General features: G+C 47.0%; 1 protein-coding gene across 2 annotated transcripts in view; it reads right to left on the bottom strand.

Moving 5' to 3' along the window:
* Window positions 1-14,186, bottom strand: part of ctnna1 (catenin (cadherin-associated protein), alpha 1) — a 247,642-nt gene that overhangs the window by 113,217 nt on the left and 120,239 nt on the right. For both annotated transcript variants that reach the window (XM_045717824.1, XM_045717825.1), the window contains exons 9-10: window positions 8,271-8,351; window positions 7,717-7,869 (exon numbers count right to left, since the gene is read on the bottom strand). In XM_045717824.1, the coding sequence (XP_045573780.1) occupies window positions 7,717-7,869; window positions 8,271-8,351 (234 nt within the window). The remainder of the gene's footprint in view (window positions 1-7,716; window positions 7,870-8,270; window positions 8,352-14,186) is intronic.

Here is a 14,186-nt window from a genome sequence, read left to right as displayed (position 1 = left end):
CCAATAAAACCCCTTAGAATTGACTTGACAGAATGAGCGAGAACGCTTGAGAGATGGCGTGAGAGCGAGAGGAAGGGGGATGAGAGAGGGAACACGAGAAAAAAAAGAAAAAAAGGGGGGGGGGGGTGGTGAGGGAGAGAGAGAGTGCAATACATTTTACAAAGCCTTTTTGTTTCAGTCTGACTATCACTGTGGTAGTCAGAAATCAACAGTCGCTGAACAGCAGGGGAGAAAGCTTTCGTTCCTTCCCTGTGTTATGCTGTCTCCGTCTGTCACTAAGTAGTAGGTGGATGGAGATACAACTGTTGAGACAATGAATCCCGGTCCCAGAGGAATCACTTAACCTGGTCAGGCAGGGAGAGGCTGGGGGAGCGCACGGGGGGAGGCGGGGGGAGAAAGCACGGGGGGAGGCCGGGGGAGAAAGCACGGGGGGAGGCCGGGGGAGAAAGCACGGGGGGAGGCCGGGGGAGAAAGCACGGGGGGAGGCCGGGGGAGAAAGCACGGGGGGAGGCCGGGGGAGAGCAGGGGGGAGAGGTTTGGCTACTCTGGGCCAGGCTCAAAGTAGGCTCCACAGCTGTGACCAGCCATACAGATCAGACAAAGTGTTTGTCTTTCTGTCTGACGGCTCAAATCACAACACCATGGCCAGGGCACCCTATATAGTGCACTAGCCCTACAGGTACGGGGTCAAACGTAGTTCACTACATAGGGAATAGGGTGACATTTGGGACCACAACACCATCCGGTTTCTGCTGCAGCGTCTTCCATAAAGCTCAAGCCTGTTGAATTAAAGCCTTCGCTGACTATGATTTTAGCCATCTTAAGCTACGATTTTGCCGTCCCAGACTAAATGTCCCCTTTGGGGGAGGGGGGGGCAAATTCTTCGGTTATAAACGATGGTCGGACGTCTTGGGTCGTTCAGTGTGACAGGGTCTAGGTCTACCATTAACTACCTCTACGTACGGTTGTAGGTTCTGACAAAGTTGTAGCAGTGTCAGAAACGTTGAGCCGTTATCGCGTAGTGTGGCGAGCCGATCCCGGAGACTGAACAATTAGGAAGTCTGACTGCACTGTCATGACGTTGGCCTCTTTGAGTACAGGGAGGACAGTTGACCCCCTCCCCCCATCCCCCAACCTACCTCCCCCACCCAGGCCCTGTGTGAAGGGGTTGTAAAATTCTAAAGGAGAATGTCCTGCCGCATGGCCCAGTTGAGACACAGAGGGGTTTCATAGAGAGACACAGGAAATTCTTCCAACTCACAGAATTGGGGAACCGAACGACATTTATGTTCTGGAGAAGGTATAAAAGATTGGTGAAGAATCCAGCTACGAACTGGTCCGCTTGGTAAAATTTTGTGATACTCAGAAGAGACAATATAGCCATATTACCATAAAACTGTTTATATAATAGCCTCAGCTATGGGACTTGCATCCAAATGGTTGTATAGAATGTATTAATAAGGATAAAGCTATTTTGTAATACATTGAGATGCTGTGTACTGATGTTAATGTGATAGAATGTATTTATGTTCAAAGATTAAATTAGTCATCGGCACGCCCCCAGGGACACAGACAGGACCAGGCGTCATGTGACAAGCCTGTTCTATGTTGACTATAAAACCCCACCCTGATTTACTTTCTTCAGACCAGGCCTCCACTCCATTGCGAGTTGGCCAAAAGGTTTGACCATCCAATTCCTATACTGAAAGTGAACTATACTACGTGGTTAACTTTTAGACTATCGATACCGACAGAATAAGAACAAGTCTTTGATATTAATTAATAGTCTGCAGCTAGAAATTATATCATTCAACGCGAAGACCAACGAAACAACCATTCTATGACGACATTAATGAATGTCGCTTTGAAAGATCCATTCTAACACAGAGAGAGAGACTAGACAGAGAGAGACAGAGAGAGAGAGAGACAGAGACAGAGACAGAGAGAGACTAGAGACAGAGAGAGACTAGAGAGAGAGAGAGACACTAGAGAGAGAGAGAGACACCCAGAGAGAGAGACACACACAGAGAGAGAGAGACAGAGAGAGAGAGACACAGAGAGAGAGACACAGAGAGAGAGAGACACAGAGAGAGAGAGACACAGAGAGAGAGAGACACAGAGAGAGAGAGACACAGAGAGAGAGACAGAGAGAGACTAGAGAGAGAGAGACTAGAGAGAGAGAGACAGAGAGAGAGAGACTAGAGAGAGAGAGAGACTAGAGAGAGAGAGACTAGAGAGAGAGAGAGAGAGAGACTAGAGAGAGAGAGAGCTAGAGAGAGAGAGACTAGAGAGAGAGAGACTAGAGAGAGAGAGGACTAGAGAGAGAGAGACTAGAGAGAGAGAGACTAGAGAGAGAGAGAGACTAGAGAGAGAGAGAGAGAGAGACTAGAGAGAGAGACTAGAGAGAGAGAGAGACTAGAGAGAGAGAGAGACTAGAGAGAGAGAGAGACTAGAGAGAGAGAGAGACTAGAGAGAGAGAGAGACTAGAGAGAGAGAGACTAGAGAGAGAGAGAGCTAGAGAGAGAGAGAGACTAGAGAGAGAGAGAGACTAGAGAGAGAGAGAGAGACTAGAGAGAGAGAGAGAGAGAGAGAGACTAGAGAGAGAGAGAGAGAGACTAGAGAGAGAGAGAGACTAGAGAGAGAGACTAGAGAGAGAGAGACTAGAGAGAGAGAGACTAGAGAGAGAGAGAGACTAGAGAGAGAGAGACTAGAGAGAGAGAGAGACTAGAGAGAGAGACTAGAGAGAGAGACTAGAGAGAGAGAGAGACTAGAGAGAGAGAGAGACTAGAGAGAGAGACTAGAGAGAGAGAGACTAGAGAGAGAGAGACTAGAGAGAGAGAGACTAGAGAGAGAGAGCTAGAGAGAGAGAGAGACTAGAGAGAGAGAGAGACTAGAGAGAGAGAACTAGAGAGAGAGAGAGACTAGAGAGAGAGACTAGAGAGAGAGAGAGACTAGAGAGAGACAGAGAGAGAGAGACTAGAGAGAGAGAGACTAGAGAGAGAGAGAGCTAGAGAGAGAGAGACTAGAGAGAGAGAGAGACTAGAGAGAGAGAGACTAGAGAGAGAGAGACTAGAGAGAGAGAGAGCTAGAGAGAGAGAGACTAGAGAGAGAGAGGCTAGAGAGAGAGAGACTAGAGAGAGAGACTAGAGAGAGAGAGACTAGAGAGAGAGAGACTAGAGAGAGAGAGAGACTAGAGAGAGAGAGACTAGAGAGAGAGAGACTAGAGAGAGAGAGAGACTAGAGAGAGAGAGACTAGAGAGAGAGACTAGAGAGAGAGAGACTAGAGAGAGAGAGAGACTAGAGAGAGAGAGACTAGAGAGAGAGAGACTAGAGAGAGAGAGACTAGAGAGAGAGAGAGACTAGAGAGAGAGAGACTAGAGAGAGAGAGACTAGAGAGAGAGAGACTAGAGAGAGAGAGCTAGAGAGAGAGAGAGACTAGAGAGAGAGAGACTAGAGAGAGAGAGAGCTAGAGAGAGAGAGACTAGAGAGAGAGACTAGAGCGAGACAGACGAGAGAGACTAGAGAGAGACAGACGAGAGAGACTAGAGAGAGACAGACGAGAGAGACTAGAGAGAGAGAGACTAGAGAGAGAGAGACTAGAGAGAGAGAGACTAGAGAGAGAGAGACTAGAGAGAGAGAGACTAGAGAGAGAGACTAGAGAGAGAGAGAGAGACTAGAGAGAGCGAGAGAGAGAGACTAGAGAGAGAGAGACTAGAGAGAGAGACTAGAGAGAGAGACTAGAGAGAGAGACTAGAGAGAGAGACTAGAGAGAGAGAACTAGAGAGAGAGAGACTAGAGAGAGAGACTAGAGAGAGAGAGACTAGAGAGAGAGAGACTAGAGAGAGAGACTAGAGAGAGAGAGACTAGAGAGAGAGACTAGACTAGAGAGAGACTAGAGAGAGAGAGACTAGAGAGAGAGAGACTAGAGAGAGAGAGAGACTAGAGAGAGAGAATAGAGAGAGAGAGACTAGAGAGAGAGAGACTAGAGAGAGAGAGACTAGAGAGAGAGAGACTAGAGAGAGAGACTAGAGAGAGAGACTAGAGAGAGAGACTAGAGAGAGAGGACTAGAGAGAGAGACTAGAGAGAGAGACTAGAGAGAGAGAGACTAGAGAGAGAGAGACTAGAGAGAGAGACTAGAGAGAGAGACTAGAGAGAGAGAGACTAGAGAGAGAGAGAGACTGAGAGAGAGAGAGAGACTAGAGAGAGAGAGACTAGAGAGAGAGAGACTAGAGAGAGAGAGACTAGAGAGAGAGAGACACAGAGAGAGAGAGAGAGAAGAGAGAGAGAGAGAGAGACAGAGAGAGAGACACAGAGAGAGAGACTAGAGAGAGAGAGACTAGAGAGAGAGACACAGAGAGAGACTAGAGAGAGAGAGACTAGAGAGAGAGACTAGAGAGAGAGAGACTAGAGAGAGAGAGACTAGAGAGAGAGAGACACAGAGAGAGAGAGACTAGAGAGAGAGAGACTAGAGAGAGAGAGCTCTCCAACAGAACGACTCTCCAACAAGGATCCCGACGACACACTGAGCGTAAATATATATTGATTGCAATTGTTCCCGAATGAGTGAGCGTTCATGTGCAAGGTTTAGCATATCAATTGTTAATATTAATGAACCCTGTGTGCCTTCTCAGCTGACCTTTTATGACCCTTTGTGTAACAGGCCGCCATGCCTGTTTAGCCCACTAGGGCACATTACCCTACCAATTCTTTGTGATGATAATTACTGTTTGTATGCTTTCAGTGAATTACTTAGTTTAGTAAATAAATGACTTTAAGACAATTGATGTATGGATGACTCTTGGTAAAGACTGGGTTCGTGCAGATACAACAATTTACGACGTTTGGAATGAGACTGGACGCGAGGTAAAATACACCATTTAAACCAGAAGATAATCGGCCTATACTATAATAGAATATAATATATAATGTTATAATATAGGAAAGTTATATTAGGAAAATTATAACTTTGTAACCTGAATATTTTCCTTGGTGCCCCGATCTCCTAGTTAAACGATGAATCAGTTTAATCGTGTGATAATAATTACAGGGAGTTATTTTGATAAACATGTCTTCAGTTTAATGGTACCCCAAAGACACGACAGCACTGAGCATGCACACAATAATACGATTGTGAGATTAATATAGTTATATTTAAATGTTTACATGCTGTGCAAGAATAACAATTTCATAAAAATGTGTTTGCATGACATTTGCAGTCAAATCTACCTAATGAAAAATAAATGTTCCACAGCGACAATGTTATTTTGGTGAAGCACATTTGATTAGGAGTTTGGAAAAAGTTTGTATGAGAAAACAATTTCCATGGTTGCATACTTTCAGTTTTTCCCGAACTCACTTCACTCGCGCATAAGCATAGAGTGAGGCCTGAACTGCCGGTGCCGACACGTGATCAGACCCAGTTGATGTTCAACTGCCGGTGCCGACACGTGATCAGACCCAGTTGATGTTCAACTGCCGGTGCCGACACGTGATCAGACCCAGTTGATGTTCAACTGCCGGTGCCGACACGTGATCAGACCCAGTTGATGTTCAACTGCCGGTGCCGACACGTGATCAGGTCCACCGTTGCAGCTGAAGTAGCCTCGGAGGCCAATCGCAGAATGTGACGACAGAACTGAAGCTAAATCGCACAATCTGGCCAGGTTGATCAATATTAAAACATTGCACAGTGTGACATTTAATAATCTTAAAAAGATGAAATCCGATGTGCCAAGGCCTTTAGTCAGTGTTGGTTTAGATGGAGAGTTGGTGTGAGTGTCGAAGACTATTGCGGTGCATTCTCAGGGCATGGCATATACCTCTTTGGCTTGTGTTTTCACAAACAGAATGAATTACAACACACACACACATACTGCAGCTTTACACTGCACGGCTACCCAGGAGCACAATCACACAAGGCATTTGCTAAGACTGGGTGCTAGCTACTGACCTAATTCCACTGTTCTGTTCTCAACATACACTAATAATATCAAACATTGGAAACACCTTCCTAATATTGAGTGGCACCCCCCCTTCATTTGCCCTCAGAACAGCCTCAATTCGTCGGGGAACGGACTCTACAAGGTGTAGAAAGCGTTCCACAGGGATGCTGGTCCACGTTGACTCCAATTCTTCCGACAGTTGTGTCCAGTTGGCTGGATGTCCTTTGGGTGGTGGACCATTAATACACACAGGAAACCGTTAGGCGTTTAAATCCCAGCAGCGTTCACACAAACCGGTGCGCCTGTCACCTACTACCATACCACGTTCAAAAGGCACTTAAATATTTTGTCTTGCCCATTCACCTTCTGAATGGCACACAGACAACATGTCTCAATTGTCTCAAGGCTTAAAATTCCTTCTTTTAAAAAAACTCATAAGGATCTGCCCCTTTCTTCCAATTTTCTCCTGAAATGACATTCCCAAATCTAACTGCCTGTAGCAAGGATATGGATATTCTTGGTACCATTTGAAATTAAACACTTTGAAGTTAGTGGAAATGTGAAAATAACCCTGGAGAATATAACATTAGATCTGGTAAAAGATAATTTTTTTGTAATTTTTTTTTTTTGTACCATCTTTGAAATGCAAGAGAAAGGCCATAACGTATTATTTCAGACCAAGCACAATTTATATTTTGGCCACTAGATGGCAGCAGTGTATGTGCAAAGTTTCAGGCTGAACCAATGAACCATTGCATTTTGGTAAAAAATGTTGTGTCAAGACTGCCCAAATGTGCCTAATTGGTTTATTAATAGCTTTTCAAGTTCATAATTGTGCACTCTCCTCAAACAATATCATGGTATTCTTTCACTGTAATAGCTACTGTAAATTGGACAGTGCAGTTAGATTAAAAATAATTTAAGCTTTCTACCAATATCAGATATGTCTATGTCCTGGGAAAAGCTCGTGTTACTTACAGCCTAATGCTAATCGCATTAATGCACATTAACTCAACCATCCCGTGTGGGTGAGACATCGATCTGTAGAGATCCTTAAGAGGATTTATTAACCTGTCTCCTCCCCTTCATCTACACTGATCGAAGTGGATTAGAACAAGTGACATCAATAAGGGATAACAACTTTCACCTGGATTCACCTGGTCAGTCTGTAATGGAAAGTGCAGGTGTTCTTAATGTTTTGTATAGTCACTGTATTGTATCGTCGGTGTAAAACACATCACATGAAGGAGTTTGTCAAATAAACGTTCCAAGGTCAATCGTGCAACTAGAATGAATGGAAAGTCGATCCTAGTTCCTTATAACACCAGACATGTCACCCAATGAGCATGTTTGGGATGCTCTGGCTAGACGTGTACGACAGAGTGTTCCAGTTCCCGCCAATATCCAGAAACTACGCATAGCCATTGAAGAGGAGTGGGGACAACATTCCACAGGCCACAATCAACATCCTGATCAACTCTACGTGAGGGAGATGTGAGGCAAATTGTGGTCACACCAGATACTGACTGGTTTTCAGATTTTTTTTTAAGGTATATATGTGGGCAACAGAAACATATCTGTATTCCCAGTAAAACATCTTTTGAAATTGTTACATGTTGAGTTTTGTTTTTGTTCAGTGTAGTAACGTTCCTACCGTCATAGACGTCCCCATCCTCCGGTCCATCTAACACCTGACACTTCCTGAAGACGTCACCCTACAGTATCTGAATAAGAAATCTCCAAGAGATGTTTGTGTAACTTTTGCTAACGTACCTCGATGAGCTTGTTGGCGTGCTCGCGAAACACCTGGGCGTATTCCTTCACCTCCTTTTCATTCCCATTCTTCGCCGCTTCAATCAGAACCAACAGTGGAACATTGGTCTCCAGGAACGAGTCAGAGACATGATCCATGACTGCCTTACGCAGCTACACAGAGAGAAGGAGGAACGAAAGAGAGAGAGAGGAGTCAAACAGCTTAACAGTTATTTTAGCTGTACTAGAGAAAAACAAAGCCTCTGGCAGAGAAACTAAATATTTTGTAAAACCAACCTGTCTGTGAAAGTCTCTGGAGAAGGAACGGGACTGGGAGGATGGAGGGAGGAAGAGAACAGAGGGAGGAAGAGAACAGAGGAAGGAAACCTGTCTGTGGAAGGAGGAATGGGAGAATGGAGAGGGAGATTGAGGGAGGAAGAGAACAGAGGGAAGAAGAAGAGGGACCAACCTGTCTGTGGAAGGAGGAATGGGAGAACAGAGGGAGGAAGAAGAGGGACCAACCTGTCTGTGGAAGGAGGAATGGGAGAACAGAGGGAGGAAGAAGAGGGACCAACCTGTCTGCGAAGGTCCCTAGTCTTCTTGGTCATCCTGTCGATGGCGGTGTTCAGAGCATCACTCCTGTCCTTCTTGCCAGCCTGGAGAGAGAGAGAGAGAGAGGAGCGGGAGAAGGTTAGAGGTGTAATGACTATTTACAGAGACGAAGACAGAGCGAAAGAGAGACAGCAAGGTGGCTGAAAGTCACTGAGGGATGAAATGCAGGCCTTTACAAGACAATCATTTATAATACAGAGATATACGTGAGACGGACCAGAGATGCATATGAACAACTACCGTTGGTTTAAAACCAAAAAACAAACAGTTGACAGAGATCATTAGCCAGGGAGAGAACAGTACAGATCAGAGATATCATTAGTCAGGGAGAGAACAGTACAGATCAGAGATATCATTAGTCAGGGAGAGAACAGTACAGATCACAGATATCATTAGTCAGGGAGAGAACAGTACAGATCAGAGATATCATTAGTCAGGGAGAGAACAGTACAGATCAGAGATATCATTAGTCAGGGAGAGAACAGTACAGATCAGAGATATCATTAGTCAGGGAGAGAACAGTACAGATCAGAGATATCATTAGCCAGGGAGATAACAGTACAGATCAGAGATATCATTAGTCAGGGAGAGAACAGTACAGATCAGAGATATCATTAGTCAGGGAGATAAGAGTACAGATCAGAGATATCATTAGCCAGGGAGAGAACAGTACAGATCAGAGATATCATTAGCCAGGGAGAGAACAGTACAGATCAGAGATATCATTAGCCAGGGAGAGAACAGTACAGATCAGAGATATCATTAGTCAGGGAGAGAACAGTACAGATCAGAGATATCATTAGTCAGGGAGATAACAGTACAGATCAGAGATATCATTAGTCAGGGAGAGAACAGTACAGATCACAGATATCATTAGTCAGGGAGAGAACAGTACAGATCACAGATATCATTAGTAAGGGAGAGAACAGTACAGATCACAGATATCATTAGTCAGGGAGAGAACAGTACAGATCAGAGATATCATTAGTCAGGGAGAGAACAGTACAGATCAGAGATATCATTAGCCAGGGAGAGAACAGTACAGATCAGAGATATCATTAGTCAGGGAGAGAACAGTACAGATCAGAGATATCATTAGTCAGGGAGAGAACAGTACAGATCAGAGATATCATTAGTCAGGGAGAGAACAGTACAGATCAGAGATATCATTAGTCAGGGAAAGAAAAATACAGATCACAGAGATATCATTAGTCAGGGAGATAACAGTACAGATCTTTCTCCTGCCCAAGTTTTGAGTTCCCCCTGAGGATGGATTTGGGTATATCACTTTTTCAAGCAGTAAATGAGTCCCTTGGTCTGTGGAGGTATATCAAATAAATGGAAATAAAATGTCCTAATGATCACAGCAGCTTCTTCATGTTGATAATTCCTCCCCCTGCGCCGCGCCACGCCTAGATGTTGTATGGGTTTTAATTGGCCAACCAATCACCTTGCTCAGAATTGATTTCCCTGTTCTGGTTTTCCTAAGGGTGTTTGGAGGTTCAGATCAGGATGCGCTTACACTGAATTAGTCCCCCCTTTTCTAACACCGAATTAGTTCCCCCCTTTTCTTACACTGAATTAGTTCCCCCTTTTCTAACACCGAATTAGTCCCCCCTTTTCTAACACCGAATTAGTTCCCCCCTTTTCTAACACCGAATTAGTTCCCCCCTTTTCTAACACTGAATTAGTTCCCCCCTTTTCTAACACCGAATTAGTTCCCCCCTTTTCTAACACTGAATTAGTCGTCTCAATAGGACAAAGATGATGCATCCCAAATGGCACCCTATTACCATTGTAGTGCACTATTTTTGACCAGGGCCCATGAGGAAGTAGTGCAGTAAATAAGGAAAGGGTTTCCATTTGGGATGCAGATAGAGAGCACCTCAGTAAAAGAGGACGACGATGAGAGCACACCAACAAGCTAGGTGACGTCACAACCAAAGTGAACACGCTCCCCGTAGCCGATGTGAGTATGACCTTTTAAACAGGTCAACATTCACAAGGCCGCAGGGCCAGACGGATTACCAGGACGTGTACTGCGAGCATGTGCGGACCAACTGGTAAGTGACTTCACTGACATTTTCAAACTCTCCCTGACTGAGTCTGTAATACCAACATGTTTTAAGCAGACCACCATAGTGCCTGTTCCCAAGAACACTAAGTTAACCTGCCTAAATGACTACAGACCCGTAGCACTCACGTCAGTAGCCATGAAGTGCTTTGAAAGGCTGGTCATGGCTCACATCAACACCATTATCCCAGAATCCCTACACCCACTTCAATTTGCATAGCGCCCCAACAGAACATCAGATGAGGCAATCTCAATCACACTCCACACTGCCCTTTCCCACCTGGACAAAAGGAACACATGTGAGAATGCTATTCATTGCCTACAGCTCAGCGTTCAACACCATAGTGCCCTCAAAGCTCATCAATAAGCTAAGGACCCTGGGACTAAACACCTCCCTCTGCAACTGGATCCTGGACTTCCTGACAGGCCACCCCCAGGTGGTAAGGGTAGGGAACAACACATCTGCCACCCTGATCCTCAACATGGGGGCCCCTCAGGTGTGCGTGCTCAGTCCCCTCCTGTACTCTGTTCACACACAACTGCGTGATAAAGCACGACTACAACACCATCATTACGTTTTCTGACGACACAACAGTGGTAGGCCTGATCACTGACAGCCTATAGGGAGGTGGTGGTCAGAGACTTGGCAGTGTGGTGCCAAGACAACTCTCCCTCAATGTGAGCAAGACAACGGAGCTGATCGCTGACTACAGGAAAAGGCGGGCCGAACAGGCCCCCATTAACATCGACGGGGCTGTAGTGGAGCGGGTCGAGAGTTTCAAGTTCCTTGGTGTCCACAACACCAACAAACTAACATGGTCCAAACACACCAAGACAGTTGAAGAGGGCACGACCAGTTGCATCACCTCCTGGTATTCTACATTACACTGCTGCTACTCTCTGTTTATTAACTATGCATAGCTTCAATTGTTATTTTCCTGTGTTACTTTATTTTATTCAGTAAACATTTTATTTATTGAACTGCATTGTTTGTAAATTAAGGGCTTGTAAGTCAGCATTTCACGATAAGGTCTACACCTGTTGTATTCAGCATTTCACGATAAGGTCTACACCTGTTGTATTCAGCATTTCACGAGAAGGTCTACACCTGTTGTATTCAGCATTTCACGAGAAGGTCTACACCTGTTGTATTCAGCATTTCACGAGAAGGTCTACACCTGTTGTATTCAGCATTTCACGAGAAGGTCTACACCTGTTGTATTCAGCATTTCACGAGAAGGTCTACACCTGTTGTATTCGGTGCATGTGACCAATACAATTTGATTGGATATGAAAAGAAGAAATACCTCAACGTGTCGTGTAATTAGAAGGAGTAAACGCAACTTGAATGCAGAGATTCCTTCAACAGGGCCCATAGGGCTCTGGTCAAACCTAGTGCACTATGTAGGGAATAGGCTGCCATTTCGGGACACATCCAGAGGGGAGGGAGGGATCAAGTCCTCATTAAAAGTTAAGGTCATAGTACTAGACAGTAACAAGCTACAGGAGAAGAGCAGCTTGTTAATAGAACTCAAATATACTGAGTGTGAGGAACCGAACTGGAGCTGGCTAGCTTGTCAACAGCATCCAATCACTCCCAAGAGAAGCAGACTGTTCCAATGCTATGCTAACAATTAAGACGTTAGCAAACAGGCTAGACAGCCAAATGTTACGCTAACATTAAGGCTAGCTAGGAGGAGCCCATGCTATTAGTATCATCATCATCAGGCTAGCTAACAAGCTCATAATGAAAAGTGACCCCTGTAATCAGTGTTCAGCGTTTTTCCACTAGGAAAACAACCCAGAAACCCTCACTCCACCCAACTCCTCTGACCAGTTGGGTTCCGAGACTGAACAGCCCCAGGTGCTACGGACAGGTGACATGACAGAAGATACAACTGGCTGGCTGGGTAGGGGGGGAATGGGGCGGGCTGGCTGGGTAGGAGGAGAATGGGGCGGGCTGGCTGGGTAGGAGGAGAATGGGGGCGGGCTGGCTGGGTAGGAGGAGAATGGGGGCGGGCTGGCTGGGTAGGAGGAGAATGGGGGCGGGCTGGCTGGGTAGGAGGAGAATGGGGGCGGGCTGGCTGGGTAGGAGGAGAATGGGGCGGGCTGGCTGGGTAGGAGGAGAATGGGGCGGGCTGGCTGGGTAGGAGGAGAATGGGGCGGGCTGGCTGGGTAGGAGGAGAATGGGGCGGGCTGGCTGGGTAGGAGGAGAATGGGGGCGGGCTGGCTGGGTAGGAGGAGAATGGGGGCGGGCTGGCTGGGTAGGAGGAGAATGGGGGCGGGCTGGCTGGGTAGGAGGAGAATGGGGGCGGGCTGGCTGGGTAGGAGGAGAATGGGGCGGGCTGGCTGGGTAGGAGGAGAATGGGGGCGGGCTGGCTGGGTAGGAGGAATGGGGGCGGGCTGGCTGGGTAGGAGGAATGGGGGCGGGCTGGCTGGGTAGGAGGAATGGGGCGGGCTGGCTGGGTAGGAGGAATGGGGGCGGGCTGGCTGGGTAGGAGGAATGGGGCGGGCTGGCTGGGTAGGAGGAATGGGGCGGGCTGGCTGGGTAGGAGGAATGGGGCGGGCTGGCTGGGTAGGAGGAATGGGGCGGGCTGGCTGGGTAGGAGGAATGGGGGCGGGCTGGCTGGGTAGCAGGAATGGGGACGGGCTGGCTGGGTAGCAGGAATGGGGACGGGCTGGCTGGGTAGCAGGAATGGGGACGGGCTGGCTGGGTAGCAGGAATGGGGACGGGCTGGCTGGGTAGCAGGAATGGGGACGGGCTGGCTGGGTAGCAGGAATGGGGGCGGGCTGGCTGGGAGGGAGGGAACACCATCTCAACTATACCTCCCCCAGTAAGAAGAGAGACATGAAGAGATGGGGAAAGGAGGAGAAGGGAGAGGACAGGGGAGCCATAGGTGAATAAAAACATTCCTGCTTGTCTTTTTCTATTGTCTAGTCCCCCGGGTGGTCCAGTCTGAACACACCATTACATCTAACATTATGGAGAGACACACACAGAGAGACAGAGAGGGGAGAGAGACACAGAGAGACAGAGAGGGGAAAACGAGAGACAGAGAGGGGAGAGAGACACAGAGAGACAGAGAGGGGAGAGAGACACAGAGAGACAGAGAGGGGAGAGAGACGCACAGAGAGACAGAGAGGGGAGAGAGACGCACAGAGAGACAGAGAGGGGAGAGAGACGCACAGAGAGACAGAGAGGGGAGAGAGACGCACAGAGAGACAGAGAGGGGAGAGAGACACAGAGAGGGGAGAGAGAGAGAGAGAGACAGAAAGAATGAGTGAGGGAGAGAGAAAGAGTGAGGGGGAAGGAGAGAGAGAAAAGAGAGAGTGCGAGACAACAGGTCTCTGGTAACGAGGATCCTTCCTTCCAAAGTGCTGAACTGAGTCAAAACGTGAATGAAGCCAGCTAGCCAGACCCTCCTCCCCTTTACCAAGCAAGCCACAAATCAAAATCCACTTCAGCCCAACACCAAAAGAACAACAGGTGGCGGGAATTGGCCCCCGTCTGTTCCAAACCTTTCTAATTGAAGTACAGAGCGGCTGCCCATACGTCAGCAAGCCTTACTCTAAATGAAAGCAGTGCCCCCTGGATAGATGAGAATGATGCATTACACCCCTCCCTCCAATCAGACTATAGCATTCCCACCTCCTGCTCAGTTCAACCAACCTCGCAGCATATTTCTACTGCTCTACCCCCTCCCTCGCTCGCTCCATCTCCCTCCCTCCATCCATCCATCCATCTCTCCCTCCTCCAGGAGTCCAGAGATTCATAAGAGCCATTCATTTAATAATTCTATTTAGT

This window comes from Salmo salar, chromosome ssa05 (assembly GCF_905237065.1).
Source record: "Salmo salar chromosome ssa05, Ssal_v3.1, whole genome shotgun sequence".
In the NCBI taxonomy this organism is placed as follows: domain Eukaryota; kingdom Metazoa; phylum Chordata; class Actinopteri; order Salmoniformes; family Salmonidae; genus Salmo; species Salmo salar.
This window is presented reverse-complemented; position numbering and strand designations above follow the sequence as displayed.